Source organism: Mustela erminea, chromosome X (genome assembly GCF_009829155.1).
Source record: "Mustela erminea isolate mMusErm1 chromosome X, mMusErm1.Pri, whole genome shotgun sequence".
NCBI lineage: Eukaryota > Metazoa > Chordata > Mammalia > Carnivora > Mustelidae > Mustela > Mustela erminea.
The window spans coordinates 45,889,207-45,910,294 of NC_045635.1; the positions used below are offsets into that span (position 1 = coordinate 45,889,207).

The 21,088-nt window shown below is 51.3% G+C and overlaps 1 protein-coding gene across 6 annotated transcripts in view; it reads right to left on the minus strand.

Annotated features, from left to right (window-relative positions):
- The window catches only part of IQSEC2 (IQ motif and Sec7 domain ArfGEF 2), a 77,442-nt gene that overhangs the window by 40,120 nt on the left and 16,234 nt on the right, over nucleotides 1-21,088 (minus strand). For 2 of the 6 annotated variants that reach the window (XM_032330019.1, XM_032330022.1), the window contains exons 2-3: nucleotides 12,618-12,647; nucleotides 159-254 (exon numbers count right to left, since the gene is read on the minus strand). In XM_032330019.1, coding sequence (XP_032185910.1) covers nucleotides 159-254; nucleotides 12,618-12,647 — 126 coding nt within the window. Of the gene's footprint in view, nucleotides 1-158; nucleotides 255-2,051; nucleotides 2,743-2,922; nucleotides 3,012-12,617; nucleotides 12,648-21,088 lie in introns of those variants that run through there. The other 4 variants (XM_032330020.1, XM_032330018.1, XM_032330023.1 and 1 more) reach the window with 4 other exon arrangements.

Below are 21,088 nucleotides of genomic sequence, written 5' to 3' on the forward strand. Positions count from 1 at the left end.
CCTACCTGGTCTCCCAGTCACTCTCCTCACATGCTCAGACATCCATTCCCCATTCATTCCAGAGGCTAGAGGGAGGTGGGAAAGGGGGTCTGGCAATCCTATGGCAGATCTGTCCGGAAGGGTGAAGGGTGGAGGGGAGGGATGGGTCTAGCTCTTACCTGCTCTCTGCCAGCCTGCCTGAGGGGGTAAGCTTCATGGAGTCAAGGACCTGAGTAGGACAGCAATACTGGTGTAGAGTATGAGACGCTGTGGACCTGAGAGACAGCAAGAGACAGAGAGAGAAAGAGAGACAGAGAGAGAGACAGGGAGGGAGGGGAGAGGCAGGGTGGGGAGTAGGGACAAGGAAGTGCGAGTGAGCGGGGAAGTGAGAGGGGAGGGAAGACGGGGAGGGTGGGTGGAGGAGGATTGGGAATGGAAGAGGAGTGGTGGGAGGTGGGGAGCCAGGGCGGGAGGGAGAGGAGGGAGAGGAAGCAGGGAAGGAAGGAAGGAAGGAAAGAAGGAAGGAAGGAAGGAAGAAAAAAGAAAAAAACCACAAAGTCAAGAAAGAGAGGACGGCACTCAAACCACAAACAGAACACAATGACAACAGGGGGCAGCAGAGACAAAAGAGCCGGTCTGGGCCTCCCTGTGTTCCAGGTGACTCCGTGGGGACCTGAGCCACGGAGACACTGGGACACCACAGCAGGGAAGGGGGAAGGGAGCCCTCCTCACACCAGACGCTACACGGGTAGGGAAGAGGGGAGGGGAGGGGAGATGAAAGAGAAAGGGGAAAGCTGTATGGGGGGGCTCCCCCTTATAGAAAGGGAGGAAGAGATGGAGGGAGAAGAGGTTCTGGATCCAAAGAGGGGGAAGAGCGCAGGCCAGGTGGGTGGAGGAAACACTGTAGGAGGAGAGGGAGAGGGACGGAAAGAAACCGAAAGAGACAAGGAAAGGGTGAGACAGAAAAGGAGAAAAGACAGAGAAAGAGGAAGACAGAGAAAGGGTGAGACAAAAGACACGGAGAGAAGACAGGGAGAGGCAGAGAGCACCAGAGCAAAGGAGAGGAGCGGCGAGGGCGGAGGACAGCTGACAAGGTCTCAGTGGTCTAGGTGACAGGACGGGGACTGGGGCTGAGTGGGTGGGTGGGGCCCAGTGAGCCAGAGGACAGGGTGGTTCCCAGCAGGAGTTGGCTTCCAAGGTCAGTGTTGTGCCCCCAGCCCGGGGCACAGCCCATACTCCACCCCCCAGGGCTGTGCCCCCACCCCTAGTGCAGGGTCCAAAGGCCCCGTGCCTCCTGCTTCCCATGATTAAAGTCCAGAGACTGGCGGGGGCAGGGGTGGGGGGGGGGGGCGGAGGGACAGTAAGGGGAGTGAGGCTGAGGGCCTGGTTTATCCAGTGCAGGGCGGACCCTGGGAGTGGAGCTGGCCCTTCCAGGTCAGCCAGCCCCTGTCCCCCACAAGCCCCTGAAGGCAGGTTGTGGTCAGGGCCCAGCCATTCCAGAGCCCAAGTAAAGGCTGGGAAATGTGGCTGCAGGCCATTCCAGCTACCCAGTATCTCACTTGTGATTTGGAGGATGCCCAAATCTTAGATCCTTATAGACATCTTAGAATCTGTTCTTGTCAGAGACTCTGAAGTACTTGTCGTCATCAGAAAGAGTGTTTCTCAAGTGCCATCTATGTGCCCGTCAGCAGCCCCAGTTCTTGACTCCTTATCTCATTAAACCTGAGATGCAGAGCCCCTCCAGCTGCTGAAATGTTCGCCTCAGGGAAGCTCAGCAGCTGTGGGGAGCCCTACAGTGCTGAGCCAGACTAACAAGCCAAGGGGGCCACTCAAGGGCCCATGAACTGTGCTGCTCAGGGCTTCAGGGTCCTCCCAGTGCTGGGCACCCAGAGGTCCATGCGCACTGGCTCTTACAAACTCCCTCCTAAAGCCAAAGGCCTCCAAGAGTCCATAAGGGGAGCCAGGAACCAGGAAGACAGGAGGCTGCTGAATCAGCAGCCCAAGGCCCGTGGCCCGGGCAGGGAAGGAGGCGGTCAGGCTGCAGGGTGGGAGGTGGGGGGCTAGGTTCCTACCTGCTACTCCTCTCGGGGGTCTCCATGGGTCTGGACCTATCCTGAGGGCAGGCCCCTGGCCGGGCGGTGCCTCCACTTTGTCACCACCCCCTCCTCCCCTGCCCCTCCCTAGAAGGAGGAACCAAAGAGGCGGGGCCGGGCCAGCTGGGCGGTAGGCCAAACTGCAACTGGAAACTTCGCTCCTTCCCCTGCTTCCCCAGGAGGACTGGGAACGCCAAGTAAGAGGAAGCAGTTTTGAGAACTCACAGTTGACTCCTCCAGGCCAAAGCCAGGCTCAGCTCCCTATATGCATCTTTGCTGGAATCTCCCCAAGCACCCTCTCAATTATGTGTCACTAGCCCTAGTCTCCTAAGGGGAAAACTGAGGCGGGGAGACTAAGTAATTGGGCACAGGTACTGTGCTACAAAGTGGCGGAACCTCAAGTTCAAGACCTGATTTGGCCATTCCCCAGATCAGGATTCTTCCTCCCTCGGCCATACTGCTGAAAACTTTCCACAGAAGCTCTTCAACAAACATTCTCATCTTCCGTGCAATTAAAGAGACTCTGTTTTGTTGCTGTGCCCTGATGCTCCAGATCAAGTAATATTCAAATCAACCATTTGGGGAAATCAAGATGAGGCCCTGGCCAATATGCCTGACCACCGCAATAAGCTCACAGTCCAGTTTCCTGGACTGGCTAAGAGAAATGCTCCCTGAAGAGAAAAGCAAAAATCAGAAGAAACGCCATTCTGGATCAAGAGGCTCTTCTCCCAGGGAAACTGCCCTGCCTGACTTGATAGATGGGGAAATTGAGGCCTGTAGAGGCAAAGAGTCTTGCTAATGTTCACACAGTCAGTCAGACTAGAATCCAGATGCCCTGACTCCCACCTACCTGTCACATATGGGTGGGGCTGGAGAAAGGAGAGAATTTGGCCGATGTGAAGGATTGTGTGTGTTGGGGGGGTGGTGATCCTGAAGAGTCCCCCAGCTCCAGCTCAGAGTGCTCCTGTCCTTTCACGGCCCCAGAGCCCAGGCCCCTGGCTGTTCTAAGCAGAAGGCGGCCCTGGGAGGAGCCAGGGGGGCAGTGATCTAGAAGGAATAGGAACTGACAGGCAACAGGCCAGCCTTCCTGTCTTCCTGCCTCCCTGCTGGGGCAGCTGGTTCCTCTTAAGAAAGCCAAAGCCGCTGAGAGATACGCCCTCCGGACCACCGCAAAGTTGGCATCTGTGGGCCAGTTGTGGCCTCCTCTCCCTCCTCCCACTCTCTAAAGACCCTGGTCCTCAGGGCTCGGCTCCAGCCTCAACTGCTTTTTTTCTCTCTCCTTCAGCAGCCCTTCTCGCTCCTGCCGTTGCTGTGCCTTGTGCCCACGCACTCCTGGCCAGACCTTCCTCTTGGCCTGGTAGAAGCTGAGAGACAGAAGTTCTAGTCCCGGCCTGAGGGTTGTGTGACCCAGGGCAAACTCCTTCCCCTCTGTGGTGAGACAAAGAGCCTATAGCTGGGGGCCAGGTAGAGCCAGTGCAAGTCCTAGCTCTACCACTTTCTAGCTAGATAACCCCTCGGAGACTCAGTTTCTTTATCTCTAAGAGACAAGTGGCAAATTTCTACTTCACGGGTTCTTGTGAGGATTCAGTGAAACAAATGTGCATATATGATGAAGAGTCAGCCTGAGCCTGAAAGAGTCTGACCTCTCTCCCAGGAAGACTGGGGAGACCCACAGGGAAGCCTCTTTGTTTCAGGGAAGAGGAGAATTCTTGGAAAATATCTCTGAGCCACTCCTGGAACTCAGACATATCTAAGCACGTTGGGTAGACTCATGTGATGACCCAGTGAGCCAAAAGGAAGAGGAATTAAGGGTGAGGAGCTTGACCCCAGTGGTGGGGCCTTCACTCACTTATTCAACAGGTCCTGTGGACGAGGCACAGGGCCTTATCTCATGGAGCCTGTATCTGAGAGGAGACAGACATTCACCAACAAATGGAATGAAGCTGGGCAAAAAGGGGAGGTGGCAGGGGAGAGTGTTCCAGGCTGAGGAAACAACTTGAACAAAGGACCCAAGGCAGTATTTCCAGGAACTGCGAGGAGGCCAATGCAACTGAGTGGAAAAAGCGAGGGGGAGAGAGGGGAGACTGGAGATGTAGGCGGGGGTCCAATCCTGCAGAGCCTCTGAGGCCATGATAAAGTTTCAGTATAGATACTAAGAGCAGTTTGGCAGCCTGTGGTTCGTGGGTGCCCCCATTGTGGAGAGGGGGGAGTATCTCTGAAGCCCTTGAAATTGTATGGAAAATATTAATGAGTAACAGCATGTCTGAGGGAAGAGCAGATGGGTTTATGATCCCCAAAGGGCAGGGAAGCTCCTTATACGATTCCATTCACTTAGTGCCAACCCTAAGCTAGGGGCAGGCGCCCTAGAACCTTCTCTGAGCTGGCTGCTAGTCTCAGCCTTCCCCCACCCCACCCTCAACTTCAACCAGTGCTCCACCCAGACAGAAGCGCTCACATTCTTGCCTACAAGGCTGTCCAAGCCTTCCCTTGGCTTCCACTCAAAAGCCATTCCCCACCCCCCCAGCCCCAATGCCCCATCTCCACCTTCCTAGCTCCCCTTTGTTCTTCACAAGTCAGCTTAGAGGTTGTGCCCTCTGGGAAACCACCCTGACCCCCCTCCCCTGTTTCCTTCCCATCCTGAGCTTGTCTCTGCATCGTCTGTTCACATGCTGATGCTCCCTTTGGGCCGGGGCCCTGTGGGGACAGGGGATGAGGCTTACTTATCCGCATGACCCCAGCACCCAGCACAGGGCCCCTAGTCACACAGGTCAGTAAGTGGAGGTGGTGGTAGACAAGCCAGCCTGAGGCGGAGGCTGCAAGATGGGCTGGTGGACACTAGAGGGCACTGCGGCCATTAGAATCGTGGCCTGATGCTGCCCAGGAGAACCGAGGTGGGGCCCCAGGACCAGGTAGGCAGGGAAGCAGGGAAAAACTCTGTTCTTGGGGCATGCAGCTCCTCAGCTCTGGGCCTAATTGATCAGGGTCCCAGTCACAGCCGCCCAATTTACCTTCTGCTCCCGTTCTGGACCATTTCTCATGACAGCCACGTTCCTCTACAGATACAGCTTTAGTTCTTCAAAAATGCAGGTGACAAACACGCCTCCCACAGTCATGGCATACATTTTCTGCTCTGCCTGGGACACTTTCCCCTTCACCTCACCGCACCCCCACTCCTCACCTGGCCAACTCCTACTTGCCCTCCAAGTCTCAACTTAGATGTCAGCTTAGAGACGCCTCCCTGGCCCTCAGGCTTGCTTGGGTACTAAGATGATTGCGCCCTGCACTTCCCCAGTAATTGTCTGTTTTCTCGTCTGTTTCCCTAATGGACAGTGAGTTTGTTCCAGGCAGGACTCTAGTCTTCACCATTGTATCAACTGCCTCTAATTTAGCGCAATGCCTGGCACACGGGAGGTACTCAATAAATCATCCTGGAGTGAGTGAATGGATCGGTGGATGAATGTATGGAAGGGTGGGTGGACAGGTGGGTGGGTGGATGGATGGATGGAGGACTCTGGCAATTCACTTTACCACCACAGGCTTCAGTTTCCCCACAGCTGTGATGTGCACACAATTGCCCCTACTCGGCAGGGTGGCCAAGAGGTTTAAAGACAATGTGTGCCAAATTCTCCCTAACAGTACCTAATACACAGCGGACATTTTGTGGATCAAAAGCAATTATTAATATTTGGAATAGTTTTTTTTTTTTTAAAGGCAGGGAGGGGAGAAGTTGAAAGAGACTCTGCCCTGAACCTGGGATGATCTCTCACACTCACATTTACGATTTACACGTGGAAGATGGCTTTAATGATAATGAGAAAACTATCAATCTTATTAAAAATAACAACAGCACCACTGGCCAGAAACAGGAGGCCGCTGGGGGAGGTGGTGGGCAGCCTCTAAGTCTCAGTCAGAGCGTATGAGGCCAAGGCCAAAGTCAGAGCGATGGGTATTGCTCCTGCATCTGGAGAGCAGTCATAATGGGCACAGCTGGTTCCAAACTCTTTACTCATAGGTGAAAACTTGTCTAAGAGGTCATTAATTCTCTCTGTAATTAATGTAAAAACTGCAGGGGTTTGTATTAATGGAAAAGTAAGCTCAAGCGTCAAGCTGATAATATTGATAATGTGTGCTTGTAATTATATACTACAGATAACTATAAATTCAGTCATGCGCTAATAAAATGTGAAAATTCCCAAAGCCACCAACAACTTGGTAGCAGCTGGTACTATGAGTAGCATTTATGCCAGTTGTTCCAAGGCTATGAAAACCACCACACACTTGTAGCAATGGTAATATTTACTGTGCCCTTAAAAACTGCTCTGGCATTTAAAGGGGGGAATTGTTTTGATAAAATGGGGTGTTTTGATGGAAGACCATGGAACTTGAAAGCATAGTCAGCAAAGGTCAACTTGCATTAGAGTGGGAATGGAAGTCTTGATGGATGGGCAATCTGATCTCCTTGGGCTCTGAGCAGACCTTCCCCACCCCAGGCACTGACCTCATTTGCACACTAAGAAAAACTGCTTACCGTGGAAGTATCTGACCTCTCTCCCCTCACCCACTTCTAAGGGAACGGACTCCCACCAACAGCCCCTTGCTGTCTTGTGTTACCCCGGGCTGGACAGAGACACTGCAGGCACGTGAAATGGACCTTTAAGCTGGAAGGTCACGTAGCTTGCGGGTTGGCAGCCACAGCAGGTCTTGTGAAAGCAGAGTGGGCTAGTCCAGAGAAACGAGTCAGTGACAGAGAGATGACAGGGACCAAGCAAGCCATGAGATACATAGAGAGATGAGACATGGGCCTGGGAGATGCAGAGAAAGAGAGAGGGAGAGGGAGAGGGAGAAAGAAATATGGGTTCTTGACTTCTTGGGCCTGCTTCCAGTTGGTGTGAGGCCTGGCTCTGTATACTTCATTTCTCAGATTCTGTGAGATATAGCCTCACAGTAGTACCCCCCCCCCCCAACTCTTTATTCTGGAGCGAGTTTGAGTGGGCTTCTGTTCCCTGCAACAAAATGTACCCAGACTAAAACAAGGGAAAATTGGGGATATAAGTGCAGGGCTTGCATAAGCAAGACCACATAGAGAACATGATGGAGGGAGGGGGGAAGGCAATTATAAAGTGTTTGTGTTTGCTTACTCAAATGCTCCCTCATTTCCTGACAGTTGCTACCCTAGACACACGCTACAGCCACGCACTCACACACGCTGACATTCAGTGGCATGCAGAAACAAAGGCAGGGATGATTCGAGATGCTTTCATGCAGACACCCAGATGCCCATGGACAAGTTCCAGTGCCCCTGTGCTCTCCACACCCGCAGGGACATGGAATCGGTGGCACACAGGAGTGTGCCGACACACATGAACTCAGTGGCACTGCCCACAAGGCTCAGGGCAAGAGTCACGCCTTGACTGGGCTCTGCGCAGCCTCCCTCCCCAGCTGCCAAGTGACTCATCCCTAGGGCTGCTAATTAAAGCCAGGACAGAGGGGACAGAGGCAAGGGGAGGGGAAGAGAGAGAAGGCAAGTTTATTTTGGTGCCAACTAGGCACGAAGCCAGCTTAGGGGTCACCCACTTCCTGGGGCTTGGCCAGGCAGAGGCAGGGGAAGGCAAAACAGAAAGGGGAGGGAAGACCCTCTTACCCCTTCTTGTCCTGCACGAGCTTCCTGGAATGGCACCTCCTTTGGGAAAATTACCCAACTCCCCGCCCCCCCATCCTCCTCTATCCTACTGCTGTTCCAGCTCTACCCACTCCCAACTCTTGTCCTCACAACTGGCTTCTCCTCTTCAGCACGCTCCCATATGGGCTTGCCAGAGCCGGCTTTTCTGTGTGTGTACTCTGCTTTTGTCTCCCCAGCCCCAGCCCCAACAGACCACCCAACACAGGTCCAGTACCCAAGGAATGCTCTGCGGACTTCTGGAATGCAGTTGGGTTGACTCCAGTATACAGTGGTGACTGCAGCTCTGATGGTCTGAATTCCTATCCTAGGTCTCCTGTGGGCTAAATAACTTCAGCTAAGATTGGTCTCCTCACTGGTAAAATTACAAGAATATACACCCGATAGCATTATTACGGAGATTAAATGAGAGAGTACAGGTAAAGTGGTCAGCAGGGGGCCTGGCATACACCGGCTTCAGCAGGGCTCACTGAGTGCTGCTGCTGTGAACACCCCATCTCAGGCCTGGGGTAGCAGCAATTAGGCAGAGCAGAGTTTCAAGCCCATTTCCACCCTGCAGTACCCCGGGGAACGGCAAACAGAGTCACATATGCTCACAGAGCCTGCCTCACCCGAAAAATGGAGATTCGTGACATGATGCCAGAGATGTACTGTAAAGATTTGAGCCTGTCAGGCATTCCATGTGGAGCCCAGTCCTTAGAAGCTGCTCGAGAAATGGCAGCAGTGAATACTCAGGGCAGCAGGGAGGAGTTCAGACCTTCGAGGCCAGAGCATCCCAGGAGGGAGGAAACAGGCTGGATGGACCGGGGCAGCCAGGGAATGCTTCCCGGAGTGAGCAGGATGGCATTGGGCCCCCAGAGCCAGAAGGCATTCAGCAGACACTCAAGTGACTGGCACAGGATGTGGTGGGAACAGAGAGTTGGACAGGGAGGGCAACAAGGCTACACCACCAAACAAGAGGCCGCACGTGAGGGAAGACTTGAACACAGCTGGATTGCCTCCGGGGACTGGTGGCATCTCTGATATGTGGCTGGGGGAGCCTCAGAAGGTTCGTGAGGTCTCAGCTACCCCGGACTGCCAAGAGGTCAAAACAAGGAAGAATCTTACAGATTATCTAATTCAAACTACCATCGCCATCGCCGTTGGACAGATGGGGGCACGGAGGCCCAGAGTGGGAGGCCTCCTCTGGGAACCGAGCCAGCAGTGGCTCCTCCTCCCACTTCTCCTCCCCAATGCAGCGGCTCCCGTTGCCATGGGGACATCCCTGACTCTGCGGGTGTCAGTGACTCCCCCTTCTCCTCCCTCCTTCCCTAGCAACGGGCCACCTCCTCGGCTCTCATCCTTGCGTGCCTGGAAACCCCAGCCTGGTCCCCAAAGCCCCCTAAGTCTCAGCCAGAGCCTCCCTACCATGGCAGTGCATCCAAACCTGGGATTCCTGGGCTTCTGGCTTCAGGCAGCAGAGGTATCGGGCCCTCCTCCCTCTTGGGGCACATCTCCACATCCTCAAGCTTGACTACCCGTTAAAGACAATGGACTGGGGTAGAGGAGGGCAGAGAGCACTACTCTGTATTGTGCACTATTAGATGCTGAACCCTGTTTTACTTTCATTTCTCTCACCTCACCCAGAGAAGTCAGAATTGTCCCCGTTTCACCATGAGGAAGCCAAGGATCAGAGAAGTTCAGAGACTTTGCAGAGAGCGCATAGCTAGGAAGCAGGCTCCACTGAGAACTAGTTTTGTGAGCTTGAGCCATCACCCTCTGCAGACCTTGGTTTTGAGTGCCTGTAGGCTTGACAACTTTTCACAAATCCACAGGAAGTCCGGGCACCTTCCTCTGCCACAGCCCTCGCGCAACACCAGCTGTTCAGCTCTAATTAGACTCCACACTTCCTCTGGCACCCCATACTTAGAAGCCCTCAGGCCTCGGTGGCTTTTCGATTTACTGACCCTGCTCCTTCCTTGCTGTACTGCTGTCGAAATAGCCAAGGCCTAGCCCCTCTCCTTGGCATGTCTTCTCCCCATCTAAACCTTTCCCTTTTACACACACAGACACACGACCTTTATTAGATGAGGACACTGGGGGCTCCAAGGGATGAACAGATTTTTCTCAAGTCACATAGCTAGAAAGTGACCTGGCCATAAATAGAGCCCTTTGCCCAGATCCAGTCACTGCCCTTGCTACCCTGCAGAGTCCAGTCTCTCCCTGCCAGCCTTCGCTGGCTCCCACTGATGACAGACGGTATCTGACCTAACCCCCGCTCCCTTCCCGTCCGTGTTCTGAACTTTAGCTCTTTTCCTGCCCAGACATATTTCAGTCCAACCCACCAAACCCATTCTGATCTTGTCCTTACTTCTGATGCACACTGGTTCCACTTCCAGAGATGTGAACCCCACCCCCCACCTCCACCCCACCGCACCCCACCCCACCCCCACCCAGCCTCCATGCAGAGTCAGCCTATCAGTCTGCCACAGCCCAGATCGGATTCTGCCTTCTCCAGGAAGCTCTCCCAGACTCCTAACTGAAGTGAGCTCAAGAATCTAGGTGAGGTCCTGGTAGCATCCTCACATGCCCCCCGCCCCCGGCCCCTGCTCATAGCCCTCAGTTCCAAGTTCCAGGCTCTTCCCACCATGTTTGCCAGATCTTGCCGCACAGGGGCTATGTTGAGGACCCTTCCACAGCCCGAATGTGACCCTTGCTTCCCAACTGCTGAGTCCTCAAGACCCCCGTAGACTCCTGGATGGGGGGCCCAGGACGGATTTGGGAAGCATGCCTTAATAAAACAAATGCTGGCTTTGGAAACAGACAGCACAGGGTATAAGGGGTATAAGCCAGAGTGATTCCACCCTGACCTCTTGCTCTTCTTTCCTCGGGCAAGGCGCTGACCCTCTGGGGCACCTCCTTTTCCTCATCTGTAAATCAGAGATCCCAAAACACATATAACAGGGCTGTTGTGAGCACTAAATAAGATCATGTTCAGAGTTCTTAATATATAAGAAGCAAATGATCACCGCTATTATTACTAATATTAGGATGATGATGAGAAGGATTATTATTATCTGCAAGGCTGTCAAGAGCTCCCGCAGTGGTGGCGTGGGCAGGGCTCCGGGCTTGGTGCCAGGCAGACCTGGGTTTGAATCCTGGCCCAGCCATCTCCTTGTTGCGTGGCTGTAGGCAAAACCCACACCCAGCCCCAGCTTCAGTTTCTTCAACTGTAAAACAGTGATGATAAAGCCGGCCCAGGTCCCTCCTACAGTGTCACTGGGAGGATCAAACAAAAGGAAGGCCCTGACAACATTTGTAAGTTGTAAAGGACCAACGCATGTCATCATGGCTTATGATTAGGATCATTAGTAAACACCCTGAGCTCTAGGTCCCAGGGACTTCTCTGCTGCAGAGAGCTGGGAGCTAGAGGGCTTTGATCAGATTCCTTGACGAGTAAGTAGCAGGGCTCTCAGTGGTGTTGCCCCGTTGTCTTTCTCCAAACGTGCAGTGGGACAGTGGGATCTGTGTCCTTTGTCAGACTAGTGGCTTCCTAAAAGCTAGGACAGGCTGTGCCCATGCTTTACTCCTTGGCTGCATGCTGGGACTAATCGCATCTTGTCATGTACTCTTTGCCGGGACGCTAGGCCCGACTGCCTCCGTCACGGTCCCCTGCTTTCCTGCTGGCCACAGACCCTACCCTGGGCCTATTATCAGCGTGTTCATCCTGTGGTCCCTGCCTGGGATGCCAGGAAGCGGAGTGTCTCATTATGCACTCCCAGCAGGATGCTAGGGTCCTCAGTCCCCCTCCCGCACTGCCTGAATGGCCAGACCTGGGCCACTGCATACGGTTGGGCAAGCTGTGCCCTGTGCAAGGGTTCACATCCAAGATGGGGGCTGTGAACAGACGGGGGCTGACATGCAACCTGTGCTCTGCTCACTGAGCTGGGAACCCTGGTGAGAGGCTGTGGTAGCCCCTGGTACCCCGTGATAACCCCGTGGTAGCAGGAAGCAAACATTCTTCCACCGATCCACTCAGTGCATTCCACCCTTCACAAAAGCACTGTGTATGCTAGTTAGGCACTGGCTAGCCCTGGCTGGGCCTCAGTGTACCCATCCCATGCCTCTGTTGCCTGGGTCCCTCTCATCTCAGAAGCCCACCGCATCGCCCCTGGCCTGGATGCTGAGAGTGAATGGGCCTCAGCCTGGGTCCCCCATCATTCCCATATAGACCCTATCCTTGATACTTGTGACCTCACGAAGCCTCTAATGGGTTAAGGCCCCAGAAAGGCACAAACAGCCCTTGTCTTTACCCCACCTCCCCAAGTGGCAGACTGATCACACTGTGACAACTTACTGAAGCCTGTAAGCCCTTTTTAGCCAGCATGTAAATAAAAAATGTGCCCTCGTCACCATAAGGTATGTTTATAATGTGTAGAGTGTGTCAGCGGAAGTCCACCTGGATCCCACCACTAAGGGCTGGTGCAGTTTGGGGCGTAGCACCAGCGCTAGACCAGGGAAGCCCCCCTTCTCTCATGCCCACTTCTCCTAAAAGGAGAAGATGGAGAAGGTCCCAGGTCCAGAGCCACCCTCTCTGCAGGATGGCGTTCCCACCAGGGCAGCAGCCATGAGTCCCTCTAGAATTCCGACCAGCCCAGAGGAGCTAGGGTTAGAAAGGCTGAGGAACAGTTTTCACCCCCCTGCCCATGCCTGCCACACTCACCCTAGCCCTCCCACTCGGCTCCATACCCACTCCTAATACCAATGGGGCAAAACCCCTGGGGTCGACCCCTGCCCCTGCCCATGGATTCCCCAAGTAACAAACCAGAGGGCCCCACCCCAATCTCTGCCCCATCTCCCAACTGCTACTAGAGAAAGGGGGTACTGACCTGACTGTCCTGGAATTCTCACCATCAGATCTGAAAGGGAAACAGAAAAAAAAATCAACAATCAGCAATATGCTCTCAATGCTGCTTCTCCCTGTGCCCTAAACAATGGCCTCACGGCCAACACATATCACGAATATGAGGGATGGGGTATTTCATGCAGAGAAGAGCCAGCACGAAGGTTGGGAGATGGTGATGGGCCTGCCTGGGTTGCTGGGACAGGGAGGGGCACAGTGTGCCTGGGTGGATGGAGCAAGGGGAGGAGTGGTAGGTGGTGAGGTCAGAGAGGAGCCTGGAACCAACCACCTGGGGCTTCGTGGGTCAGAGGGGGAAGCGAGGCCCAAATCCAAGTGGCTGAGAGGCAGCCTGCAGCTGTGGGCCAGGGCACAGCCCAAGCTTTAAACACAGAGGGACCTCCCCTTGGATATTCGTTCTGCCACATACCAGCCCAGTGACCCAGGCAAGCCACCTCCCTTCTCAGGACCTGAGCCTCAGTCTCCCCACTTGGAATACAAGGCCAATTCTGGCAGGGTTGTTGGGATGATTAAGCCCTTTGTAACCCAGCAGACAAATGCCAGGTATTATTAACAACACAGAAAAGGCTTTGCCAATTGCCTGGTCCAAACTGCTTATTTTCTAGATGAAGAGAAAGAGGCTGAGGGGGTAAGTGAGTCAGCCACTGGGCTCCTTTCTACTACATTGGTCTGCCTTCTTCATTGTGAGGCCCCCTCAGAGGTGAAGGAAGGGCGAGAGAAGAGAATGGAGTGGAGGACAGCTTTGAAGGAACTGAGGGAATGAGGGAAATCTGAGACCCGCCCCTCTGGCTGCTCTTCCTCAGAGCAGGGTGTGGGGGGGGGGGGGTTGGGGGGGTACTTAGACAGTGGAGCTGGTGCCTTGGGGGTGGGGAAGGGGAGGAAGAGAGACCAAGGAACTTGGAAGAAGTGGGAAAGTGTGGGAAGCAGCCTTTCTCATCCCCTTTGTCTTCTTCCTCCTCCTTCACACCCCTCCCCACTCCCTGCCCCACCTTTTCCCCTGCGGAGAAGAGAGAGAGAAAAAACACCTCACAGGCTCCATCCTCAGGTGAGAGAGCCAAGACTCAACCTCAGTGAGAGGAGCATCATCTATGTTGGGTGCAAAGTGAGAGACGGATGCACAGGGAGAGGAGGTGGACCTCAGGAGGGAGTATTTGTTAGAAGAGTGAATGGAGCCCTCAAGGGGCGGGTGGGCAGGCAGGCCTCCGGGTGCTGGAGCTCTAACTGGGTGAGTACAGCATGCCCAGTTCTTTTTTTTTTTTTTTTTAAAGATTTTATTTATTCTTTTGAGACAGAGAGCTACAGGGAGAGAGAGAGAGAGAGAGAGAGAGAGAGCGAGCGCATGAGCAGGAGGAGAGGCAGAGGGAGAAGCAGACTCCCCTCAAGCCTGGAGCCAGAAGTGGGGCTTGATCCCAAGACCCAGATCATGACCAGAGCCAAAGGCAGAAGCCTAACCATCTGAGCCACCGAAGTGCCCAGTTCTGCTACTTGCTAGCCACATAATCCTGGGGAAGGCACTCCCCTATGCCCTGCCTCAGCGTTTTCACTTGGAAAATGGGGTGGGGGAGAGAAGCCCTCCCCTCCACCAGGAGGCTGTGAGGCTCCGCCTAGGACAGTGTCTGCGTGGCCAGTGGTCCGTGTTCAGCCAAGGACAGTAGCACTAACCTTTAGCCTTCAGAGCTCCCTAAAGGGACAGAGGACCAGGGCCACAAAGCACCTTTTTGCATTTATTAAAACTTTCCATCTCACTCTGTAGCAGCAAGATTGCTTCTGAGGCCTGGCCCAATTCTTCATAGGGACCAGGCTGGAGGGGTCTGACTTCGCTGGCTCCCCAACTGTCAACAGAATTGAGGCCAAACCCTTCAGCCACCCTCCCTAACACTAATACTCTGCTCCAAGCAGGCTCTGTCTTCTCGGATACCCCACCCCATCCCTAACCCCCAGCACACACTTAATCAGACCCAGACCTGGGAATGAATAGGAACCTTCCAGGAGCTCACAGATGGACCCCCTTGCCCCAATCTTCTTTAGAGCATAAGCAACCTATATAATCACTGCCATCAGCATGTGAGTAATCACTGAGTCCCTGCTAGGCACCAGGCAGACTCTTTGATTCTGCAATATGGGAACTGCTCATTCAATTCTAAGATGATGAAACTGAGACTCAGAGAGGTCAAAATGATTTGCCACATAGCATACAGGTAGGGGAGCTTGGCATAAAACCCAAAATCCATGCTCTTACCACCACCCTGGACACATACACACTGTTAAGATGAGTTCCCTTATCCTACCTCCCTAATGTCAAGACAGAATCTTCTTCTCCAGTGCTCTTTGTTCGGAGAGATTACCACATATGCACCTCTGTTCCAAAAGCATTTCTCTCTCTCTCTCTTTTTAAAAAGATTTTATTTATTTATTTATTTATTTATTTGAGAGAGGGAGTGCACAATCAGGTGTGGGGAGGGGCAGAGAGAGAGGGAGAAGCAGACTCCCCACTGAGCGGGGCTCGATCCCAGGACCATTCTTTGGGAGACAGCGCAGACCTGGATAAGTCACTGCCCCTGGACCTTGGTTCCTCATCTATAAATAATGGGGCTATATGTTAGTTGAGTTCCAGACAATCTTAGGCCCTAAACTTAACCCTAAAATATCTCATTTCTTCAGAATTCCAGAGTTTCTCTTTTGCATCAGCTGGGTTCAGCTGCCTACATAAAGACCCAAAGACTTGGGGTACCAGGCTTCTCTTTATCAATCCATGTCAGGAGAAGAGATCCATCTCTCCTGCTACTCCAAATGTCTTCTCCTAATGAAAGGCCCCTTAGGACCCCAGTCTCAAAAGGTTTAGTTGGGCCAATTCCTATCCTCAGGATTGGTCCTCAATAAACAGTAACTTACTAAAAGCTATGAGTACAGTGACCACATTTTCTGAATCTAAAACTTGGCCATGTAATCAGACCAAGGATTTTAAGTGATCTCTACACCCAATGTGGGGCTCAAACTCATGACCCTGAGATCAAGAGTCTCATGCTCTTCTGACTGAGCCAGCCAAGAGCCCCTGACCAAGGACTTTGACACTGCTGCTTCCAGGTACGAGAAGCAGTTTGGCAGATGGGACAATAAATAGCAAAAATATTGGAAGTTCCTGAAACTTTGAGGGACTTAAGGGGACAATAGGCTGGAATACTTGAAAAGAATGTAAGCCCTTGAGTTGCCATATTGGGGTTTCTACCTTAGCCTCCTGACTGGTTCCCTGCCTCTGGTTTTGGTACTCTGAGCCTCCTGTAAACAGTGCGTGGGGAAATAATAAGGTGCTTTGCCCTAATATCCTAGAATTAGATAAACAAGATGATCCTCTGAGAGCTAAATTAATAAACATAAAATACATAAAAAATGAGACATGCAAAATTACCTGAAAGAGAAAGACTGGTCCTCAAGTCAGGATTTGAGTTGAGTAACATGTCTAAAAAATTGGGTGTCAAAAGAAAGGAGACTGGACACCCATGGAGGTAAATTTTTTTAAGGAGGCTTGAAGGAGGGGCTCAGTAGGTTAAGCATCTGCCTTTGGCTCAGGTCATGATTCTGGAGTCCTGGGATCCAGCCCGCACTGGGCTCCCTGCTCATTGAAGAGTCTGCTCCTCCCCCTGCTCATGCTCTTTCTCTCTCATTCTCTGTTCTCTCTCAAATAAATAAATAAATTTTTTTTTAATTTAAAAAGGAGGCTTGAAGGACAACTGTGAATAGGGCTCCTCCCAGCAGTGCCCTGAGGAGAAAGAGGCAGGTACACTAGCCCACGGATCTCACAGGTCTCTTGCAAAGCACAGAACCAATCCTGGGGTAGCCATGGACCTTCTCTCCTAGCCATAACCTAGTCTAACTACAAGTCTCCTCAGTGGAGCACTCCCTCCTCACTACTGAAAGAACATCTCTAAAATGCAAATCAGCTGACATGGTTCTCCTGCTTCAAGTATTCAGTAACTCCCCCCATTGACTTCCCTGCCTGTTCAGCCCAAGCACTCCAAAGCTCTCCATCTCACTCTGCCCTCCCATTGACTTTTCTAGCACATCTGGTACTTGCTACCTGGAACACTCCTGCCCCTCTCTAGGTCTTTTAACTGTGTTACAGCGATATGTGAAATAGTTTTAAAAGTCAAATTGTGAAAGGATCTCAACAGAATGAGACTCCTTTTCAATGACTTTTTTTTTCTGAGTTCACTTCCAGATTTCTAAAGTATATGTTCATATTATATTGCTAATCTGCTTGTGAAATTTATTTTCTTGTGTGTCTTTTTACATTTTTTGTGTAATAAATGTATGCAGATTTTCAAGTCACAAGGACTGTGAGGATTATAACAGAAAACACAAATTCCCCACTCTACTCCCTTCCCACCCTTGACCCCCACTGTCAGAAATACCCCCACTGCTTGCTCAGGTATTTGCCTTCTCATTTCTAAAGAACCCAGGCAGGGCGCCTGGGCAGCTCAGTCAGTTAAGCAGCTGCCTTTGGCTCAGGTTATGATCTCAGGGTCCTGGGATGGAGAACAGAGGACCGATCCTTGCTCAGCAGGGAGCCTGCTTCTCTCTCTTCCCCTCCCCTGCTCATGCTCACCATAGTATGTGCGGTAACTCTACTTCATTTCCCATACAACTTTTCTTTTTCCCTGGTATTTTTTTTTAAATTTTTATTTACTTGACAGAGAGAGATGACAAGCAGGCAGAGAGGCAGGCAGAGAGAGAGGAGGAAGCAGGCTCCCTGCTGAGCAGAGAGCCCGATGCAGGGCTTGACCCCAGGACCCTGAATCATGACCCGAGCCGAAGGCAGCGGCTTAACCCACTGAGCCACCCAGGCACCCCACTTTTTCCCTGGTATTGATGGTGATGTCTTTGCTTGCTTAGTTTTCTTCATATCTATGACTGGTTTTCCCCGAACTCTGTTGGGAGTACATGTCTCTTCTCAATGTGTTTTGACACCTCAGATAACCCATCAGATTTTTTCTTTTCTTTTTTCTTCCTTTCGAGAATTTGTCCCAACTGCAATTCAGGCTGGGTGCTCTCTAGACCCGCATAATGGTGCACAGAGGGTCTTGTCCCTGCCCCAGCACTCTGGGATTCCTTTCACCTGTCTTCTGTGTTGGATTTCCTATTTCCTATATCCCTTGGCCTTTTTTCTGACTTTAGGTCCACACTTTGCTGGAGCTCCCCAGAGAAAAGAGGCTGGGGACATAAAATCTTTAGACCTCATCTGTCTGAAAATGTCTTCCTTATGTTCTCTGCCTTGATTGATAATTTGACTGAGTATAGACTTCTAGGTTGGAAATTATGTTCACTCAGAATTTTGAGAACACTGCTCCACTGTCTCCTAGCTTCCAGTGTTGCTGTTGAGAAATCCAATGCCATTCCTCTTTCTTGAAACTTTGTGCATGATTATGTTTTTCTCACCAACCCCTGGAAATTTTCAAGATCAGTCTCTTTATCCCTGGCATTCTGCAATTCCACAGACATACCTTGGTGTGGATCTTTTTATCATTTATCTTGCTGGCTACTCAGTGGGATTTGCATCCTTCAGTTCTGGGACATGTTCTTGTATTTTGGCTTTGATCCCTTCCTTCCTGCTGTTTCCTCCATTCTATTTCTGGAACTCCTGTTGTTGGATGCTGGAGTTCCTCAACTGATCCTCCAATTTTCTCATCTTTTCTCTTCTGTTGTCTATTCCTTCATCTTGTTATTCTGCCTCCTAGGATGTTTTGTCTCCTTTTATTTTCTAATTCTTCCCACTGAAATCTTTATTTTGACTCTCGCTATCTTTAATTTCCCAGGTTTCTTCTCCTCCCTCCTGACCTCAGTTCCTTCCAAGTTCCTTTGTTTTCTGTTTGTTTGTTTGCTTGCTTTTTTGGTCACTCTTAGAGGTTCAAATAGCTTTGTACTATCTGATCATCTCTAGCTACCTAAGACTTGCCCGTGCATGTGTGCATGCGCAAGAGCACACACTTGCGCACGTGTGTTTGTGTGTGTGTGTGTGTCTGTGTGTGAGAGAGAGAGAGAGAGAGAGAGAAATGTTAGTTGCACTGAGGTTTAATGTACATAAAATCAAATATACCTGTCTTAAGGGTCCTTGGCTGGTGATCCTTGGCAATTGGTTCCCATGACACTAACAAGCAGATGGAAAGCTCTGTGCATAGCTGAAGCTTGCCAAGTGGTGGGCTTCACTACAGTTGCTGGGCTGAAGCCTGTTCTTTTGTTGAAAGACTCCCACGTGTCATCTTTTGGAGGCCTTTTTCTAGAGCCTTTTAGTTTCGTCAGAGAAGACTACTTTCCTCTCTTGTATGCTCCTGACTTTGGTGGCTTAGAAGTAGGGGAGTGGGAGGAGGTTGGGGTCCCACTGTTTTGGGATACAGATCCCTTTGCTTACATCCCTGTTTCATCCCACACTTCATTGTGCCTGATATCCCCAAGCCCAGGGCCCCCTAACTTCCATTGCTCCAAAGAATCAACCCCCATCTGCAGAGATGGGGCTTGGTGGGGGAGGGTGAGGTCCCTCACTAGATGGGGCCATGAAGGGACAAGAAGGTCTGTTCATAGACTTTCAATATTCTCCCTGTTTTTAATTCCACACCTCACCCAGCCTTCTGTGGTTCCTAGCATCTCTGAATCCTAAGCATTTCTGGGGCTCTCTGGGCAGAATAGATTACTTCTGCTCAGCTTCCCAGACCCTGTGCGTTTCTACCTTATTTCTTTACTCATATTTCAGTTGGGTTTGGGGAAGCAGCAGAGATAAATAAGTTTATTCAACTCATTATGTTTAACAGGAAGTTCCTCTTCTTGCTGCAGCCAACTCCTATTCATCTTCAGTGACTCATTTAGGCAAGACCTCTTCCAGAAAGCTTATCTGAATGTCTCTAGGCTGGATGAGGAGGCCCTCCTCTGTTCTCCCGCAGTGTCCTTTTCTTGCTTCCATCACAGCCCCGATCAAACTTATTCTGAAAGTGTCCATTTCCATGCCCCACTCTCCCTGTAGATTAGGAGCCCCTATAGATTAGGAGCAGTCTAGGGCTGTGACTTAGTCATGCCTGTACCTCCAGACCTCACAGTCTGGCCCACAGAGGTACAGAGCTACTATGTGGTGATGGAATGAATGAATAAATGAATGACTACCCGAATGAATCAGAACCAGTTGGAGGGATCATCCAGAAAGGGAAATAAGCTGAAGCTGATTTTTCCTCTCCAAGACCAGTTCCCTAAAAGCTGTAAGTTCCCTAAAAGCTGTATGTGCATGCTTGCCCACTGCAACATGACTTAAAGCCATGGAAAAATGGGCCCAGCTTCTATGCCCTACATTTGGTGGATGGTTAAGTACATTATGGTATATCAGCTACTGTTAAAAATAATGCTTGCGATGAATATGCAGTTACATGCGGGAAATGCTCAAGTGAAAAGAAGCAAGTAAAACTTATATGTGCTATATCATTTCAGCCATATGAAAAGAATAAAAAGAACAAGGGAAATACACCAAATGCTCGCAGTGGCTGTCTTTGTGCGCTCTAATTACGGGTAATGTTTTTCTCCTCTACTTTTTTTTTTTTTAAAGATTTTATCTATTTGGGGCTCCTGGGTGGCTCAGTGGGTTAAGCCTCTGCCTTCGGCTCGGGTCATGATCTCAGGGTCCTGGGATTAAGCCCCACATCGGGCTCTCTGCTCAGCAGGGAGCCTACTTCCCTCTCTTTCTCTCTGCCTGCCTCTCTGCCTACTTGTGATCTCTGTCAATTAAATAAATAAAATCTTAGAAAAATGACTTTATTTATTTATTTGACAGACAGAGATCACAAGTAGGCAGAGAGGCAGGCAGAGAGAGAGAGAGAGGAGGAAGCAGGTCCCCTGAGGAGCAGAGAGCCTGATGCAGGGTTCGATCCCACGACTCTGGGATCATGACCTGAGCCAAAGGCAGAGGCTTTAACCCACTGAGCCACCCAGGCGCCCCTCTCCTCTACTTTTCCGAGTTCTTCTACATTTTCTAATGCAAGTGCATTAAATGTCTAATTTTTTAAAAAGCTCCTAAGAAACGAAGGTAAATGTACTGAGAGTGCCATGGAGAAAACACTGTGAAGGGCACCTGAGAGTCTGAGTGCACGTCCAGCAGTGCTTGCTGGGAAGGCTCTGTTCTCCACTGTCCAGAGGCCTTGAAGACTCAGACCCACGGAACACCACCCCCTCTCACTGCAAAAGAAGGACGTTGCTCTGGAAGCCAAAGGAGGAGGATCTTGGGAGTCTAGCTTCTTAAAAATCACATCACCATAGGCCATACTGGGAAACAGAGACCTCTACACTGGGCTCCAAACTTCAGATGCCCCTCTCCATGAGATGAAGAGTCTGTGGGGCCAAGGGAATATGACTGTCAGGATCTTTGGCTCTCTGTCTTCCAGACTGCACTCCAGGTACCCAGAACCCCAG